This window comes from Lolium rigidum, chromosome 3 (assembly GCF_022539505.1).
Source record: "Lolium rigidum isolate FL_2022 chromosome 3, APGP_CSIRO_Lrig_0.1, whole genome shotgun sequence".
Taxonomy (NCBI): domain Eukaryota; kingdom Viridiplantae; phylum Streptophyta; class Magnoliopsida; order Poales; family Poaceae; genus Lolium; species Lolium rigidum.
In genome coordinates this window covers 66,197,738-66,203,006 of record NC_061510.1, presented here as the reverse complement: position 1 = coordinate 66,203,006, position 5,269 = coordinate 66,197,738, and the positions used below count along the sequence as shown (strand labels likewise).

Here is a 5,269-nt window from a genome sequence, read left to right as displayed (position 1 = left end):
GAGGCCATGGCCTCTCGTTGAGTATCCTGGGCCGCCCAACTGATAGGCGGTCCCAGCTCCATACAGAAAGTAGGAGCAAGCATCCACCAATACCGCCTCTCCCAGTCCTGCGACAAGCTTCGTCCAACTGCGTACATAAGATATTTGGTTAGTACTTTGTCTAGCAGACTACTATAGAAGAATAGTACAGACAGCAAATCATCACCTGCCGATAGAGGTAGGCAAGTGCCGCTGTTCCCCAACTCCACGGGTGCTCCAACACCGTAAGCGCCTTGAGCCAACACCAATGGGCCAACTTCCCACCACTATCAGCAAAGAGAGTCCTCGAAAGCATATACCACAAGTACACTTGGGTGTATGTCCTGACAGTATCCTCGTTGGCCCCTAGCGAGCAAGTACCAAAGTGAGTCCTGATCCAAAGGAAATTTGCGCCGGCGGGAGTTCTATCCTTCAGATCTTCTGGCTCCGGAGGACCCATGCCAATAAGGTCCTCCATCTGTCCGCGCCACCCATCAGAAGCTGTGTTCATACACAGAGGCTCTCCCTGAATAGGAAGTCCAAGGATCATGGAAACATCTTGAAGAGTAGGGGTCATCTCGTCGGCCCTCAAGTGGAAGGTGTACGTCTCCGGCCTCCACCGATCGACAAGGGCGGTGAGTGCCGCGGTGTTCATGTTCACCCCCCCGGCTCCGGTAGGCTGGATGAACTCCGTGTATCTCTCGTCATACAGCATTTCACTTACTGTGTCGTGGTAACGAATCTTCAAGGGGTGAAGAACCCTTCTGTTCTCCGTCATATGAAAAGCCCGGTGATCCTTGTCATACTCATCATCTATGAGATACACCATCCTACATGTTTACATAAATACACTATATTATGAGCCATTCCTAACAAATATGAGTTATTCCTATGCAAATACTAGGCATATGTAACACATTTGAATGCATTTACTACGCAAAAAATTAGCCATTTAAACACATACATACATAGGGTTGCACACATACATGATTCAAAGTTGGATTTCAACACATAAATCTAGGGTTGGTTCCACACATACATGATGCTATAGATTTCAACACATAAATCCAGGGTTCCAACAAATTTCATATCTACATTCTAACAACCAAAATTTCCAATCTAGGTTCCATGTCTAAATCGAATTAAATCGGAGTAAATCTTGGATGAATCGAAGAGCAACGAAGGGGAATACCTTGAGGAACGGATGGGGATCGATTTGGACGGACAGATCTGACGAAATCCAAGAGATTTGAGTAGGGATTTGAAGGGGGAGAGAGAGTCGTCCGCCTTTCTTGAGGGAAGAAGAAACAGAGAGAGAAGAATGGCTGGGTCGGGCTGGGGCGGGCTCACGCACATAAGTGGATGTGTGGTGCCCTTGCCATCGGCGCCACACTTAGCGGCGCCACACATCCTGCCACGTCAGAGTCGAGCACACATCACCGTCGACCGCGCCACATCGGATGGGCGAGTGGCGCCGCTCGTATTGACGCCACACAGTGAGTTGTGGCGCCGATGGGAGGGCGCCACACAAAAGGGTTAGACGATTGAAATAGTTTGGACAGAGAGTCAGTCTGTGTTTTTCTTTTACAAATGGGTTATTTTTATCAAAATCGTCCGATGAAGATGCTTAAGCACTACATAGGAAAATATCTGGATCTTGACATTTCGGAGTTCCAAAGTGTACTCCATAGAGACTTGGAACAACTCGGTTTGACAGGAAGACTCATTCCTGATGCTGGACCACCATGAGTGACACTATCTTCGCCCCTGGTTTATCGTCTTCCCGGCGACTTCCGCAAAGCAAAATCTAGCAAGTGGCTTCCCCCGGGACCGGGATGCGTCCGTGCCCATGGAAATTTCCGATCCAACGCATCACCGTCCAGTCCACTGGTCAAGGTCCCTGTGTCCCGTCCCGTGCCTGGCATGGCAGCCCCGGCACCTTCCTCCGCTCCTTCCGCCGCCCTCTCCTACACGTACGTACCCTATCCACCCAACCGGATCACCGGCATAAAATAAGCACGGAGCCTAACCAAACCGGGCACAAGAAAAGGGATTCCATACCAATCCTGCCGCGAAATCCTTGTCTTTGTCGCGCGCCTAATCCAGTACGGCCGCTCTCGCTCACCGGGGGATCCGCCCGCCGGCCATGACGAGCGCCTCCGAGCTCTTCACCACCCGCCGCGCCCGCGCGCCGCGCCTCTCCGAGCCGGACCCGGGCCCGGATCCGCACGCCGACGGGCCGCACGACCCGCACGGCCTCGGCGGGCGCCGGCGCCGACGCGGCTGCCGCTCGCGCCGCCCGCTCGACGCCGCGGGGGACGTGCGCCAGCACCTCCACACCGGGGCCCCGCCCTCGCGCCGACGCGGCTCCTACACGGTCAGAGCCTCTCCCCCTCCGCCTCCTCCTTCCCCGCCCGTTCGGTCGTTGTAATTCTTGTGCTCTGCTTAGATCGAAACGCTTCATGTCTTAGCTCATTGAATTCTGAGAGGATTAGGAATACTACTGTAATTTGACATCGAGCACGATGCTGCGGTGATCACGAAGCGACGGGTTCCGATCTACAGCCTCGGTCCTCATAGCTCAGGAAATGGGCAACCAACAGTCGCAAAAGTAAACTAAAATCATAGTGGGAAAGAAACTACAAGGGGCCTCGCCGGCAGGACCGCAGGAGGTCAACCTCTGCTCGTTCCGTTCTGGCGAAATCGTCGCTAGGCCAGCGCTGCCTGGATCTGCAGACTGCAGTTTGCTCAAACGGCGTGCTGAAAAGCAGCGTGCAATGGTTAACGAAGACCTAGACAAACCAGTTCATGATCACTATGAGGCAAAACAAAAGGTAGCTGCGTTCTCCATCTCCGTGAGCCACTGAGCCATCGAAGAAGCTCGCCGCTGCTTCCATTTTCTGAACTTTTGACAAAAGAGACCACCTGCGCAAGTGAATTGTCAAAAAGGACCACCTCCGAAAATTATTGTCAAAAAGGACCACCTGCATCGTGGCGGCACGCGTGCCAGGCGACACGTGTCGCCTGCCGCCACAGCCGGCTCCGGCAGGGCCTGCCGCCGTTGCCCCTGGCGGCAAGTCCACAATGATCAATGAATAGTTTCCTGATCGATGAACAGTGCACATTAGCTACAAAATTTGTTGAATTTGTCTTTTTTGTTGAGCCCAAAATACAACGTATTTTACAGTGAATTTTTGCACAATTGTAGTGCATAGAGTTATCTACATGTAGGTATTTTTTTCGAATTTTTTGAGATACTTAAAAAAAAATCAAAACATGCTACTATTCATAGATCAGGACAATGTGGACATGCCGCGGTTGGCTGTGGCGGCAGGCCCTGCCGCCTCCGGCTGTGGCGGCAGGCGACACGTGTCGCCTGGCACGCGTGCCGCCACGACGCAGGTGGTCCTTTTTGACAATAATTTTCGGAGGTGGTCTTTTTTGACAATTCACTCGCTCAGGTGGTCTCTTTTGTCAAAAATTCCCATTTTCTAACACCCAACATTGTTTACTAGAAATCTAGAATAGATGCCCAGACGTATAATTTGAGATATGGGTAAATTAACCTTCATGTCAGTACCAAATTGATTGCACAATACATGCTCAGTCTGTGGTTGTTGAATTGTGTCGTGTTGAACCTATTTTACAGTCTGCTGCATTATAGCCACGAAAGTAGGGAAACCGGAGCTTCAGGTGTTGTTGCCCTTTCGATAATTTAATTTCAGCTTACCGCTTCTTCTTATCTTATAACTGGATGGCTGGCATTATACTTGCCCTGTTCCACTGAAAAGAGGGAATAAAAACTTAAAGTCTAGCTAATATGCATGTTTTCTTGTTTATGATCATGTATCATGAAATGTAATCTTGGGTCATTTCTGTTGTTTACAGGACCGTATATTATCGTACATAGACAATAACAACATCGGGGATTCTGCAGCTACGAGGAACCGACTTGATAGGCTGATGTTCAGGACGAATGAGCGGCTGCCTGGCGCTGTACTGCAAGCACAAGCACGTGTTCTAGAGAGGCTAAGAGGCGTTTCTATTGGCTCATCTGCCTCCAGGCCATCGATCACATTAGATGAATTTTCCGCTACGGATGTGTTCAGAATCATGGACTTCGGAAGCAGGGAAGCCCCATATGAGGCAAATTGGCCTACCTCATCATCCGTCCAGCTCAGCAGCGGCGAGGATGAAGAAAGCCCGTCAGTCGCTTCTACTACTTTGAACAGGACACGTGGACTAAGCAAGAGGTCCTTCCTTAGGCTACAGATAGAGATATTTGAGGCTAAGAAAGATGATAACAGGGAGGCATCGCCTGAATGCTCGATTTGCCTCGATGGTTTCTACGACGGAGATGAGCTGATAAGGCTGCGATGCGGGCACAGGTTCCACTCAACCTGCTTGGAGCCGTGGGTGCGGAAATGTGCAGATTGCCCATACTGTCGAACAAACATACGGTCGCGCTCTTGACAACAAATCATCAGTTCGGAACCGCCACTTTGAGTAGGACTATAACTAGACAATGATGTGTTGTTGTAACTCGATGTTTTGTGCATGTCTATTGCACCGGGCCTGCTATGTAGTATTATATTTAACTTGTATACGGATATTTTGTGTGGATGAGGGCTGATAGTTTATAGCAACCACGGTTGCCTGTACATCTGAGAACTTGAGAAAGATTGACTACAAATAAACACATCATTGTCATAAAAAAGAGCAAGAAGTAGTGATATTATACGTCTATCATTATGAAATTCGAGGCTAACACTTCATGTACTCCCTCATTCTCCGTTTACTAGTCTTCTTCGTATCCCGACAATTTGACCTATATAATTTAAATTATATAATGCAAAAATTATATCATTAGAAAATAGAACATCTAAATTTTCTAATGATATAATTTTTATAACATATAACTAATACTAATTTGATTAAATTTGTGACATATACGCGCACACCTAATAAACCGTGAGAGAGGAAGTACTGAAAAGCTGGGTTTGACATTGGACCATAGATACACTTAAGCTTAAGGTTTAGAAGTAGCCGAAGGGCAAGAGATAGGGCTATATCCTATATTGATAGAACCTTCTGCCAATAATGTGGGAGGTACGAGAAGGATGCTCATAGATCTGTTGGGACTTGGGAGTCTTGCATACTTCCAATTTTGTTGTACTCCGTAGTAGATCTAAAGCGACAGATCATATATATATATAGTTAAGCTTAAGGTTGGGTAGTAATATTTTCCTTT

General features: G+C 48.5%; 1 protein-coding gene across 1 annotated transcript; it reads left to right on the top strand.

Moving 5' to 3' along the window:
- The first annotated feature begins 2,055 nt into the window (after positions 1-2,055).
- LOC124701731 (probable E3 ubiquitin-protein ligase RHY1A) lies at positions 2,056-4,679 on the top strand. The gene is made up of 2 exons (XM_047233823.1): positions 2,056-2,395; positions 3,907-4,679. The coding sequence occupies exons 1-2, from the start codon at positions 2,165-2,167 to the stop codon at positions 4,489-4,491; spliced, it is 816 nt and encodes a 271-aa protein (XP_047089779.1). The 5' UTR covers positions 2,056-2,164; the 3' UTR covers positions 4,492-4,679.
- Positions 4,680-5,269: the final 590 nt, after the last annotated feature.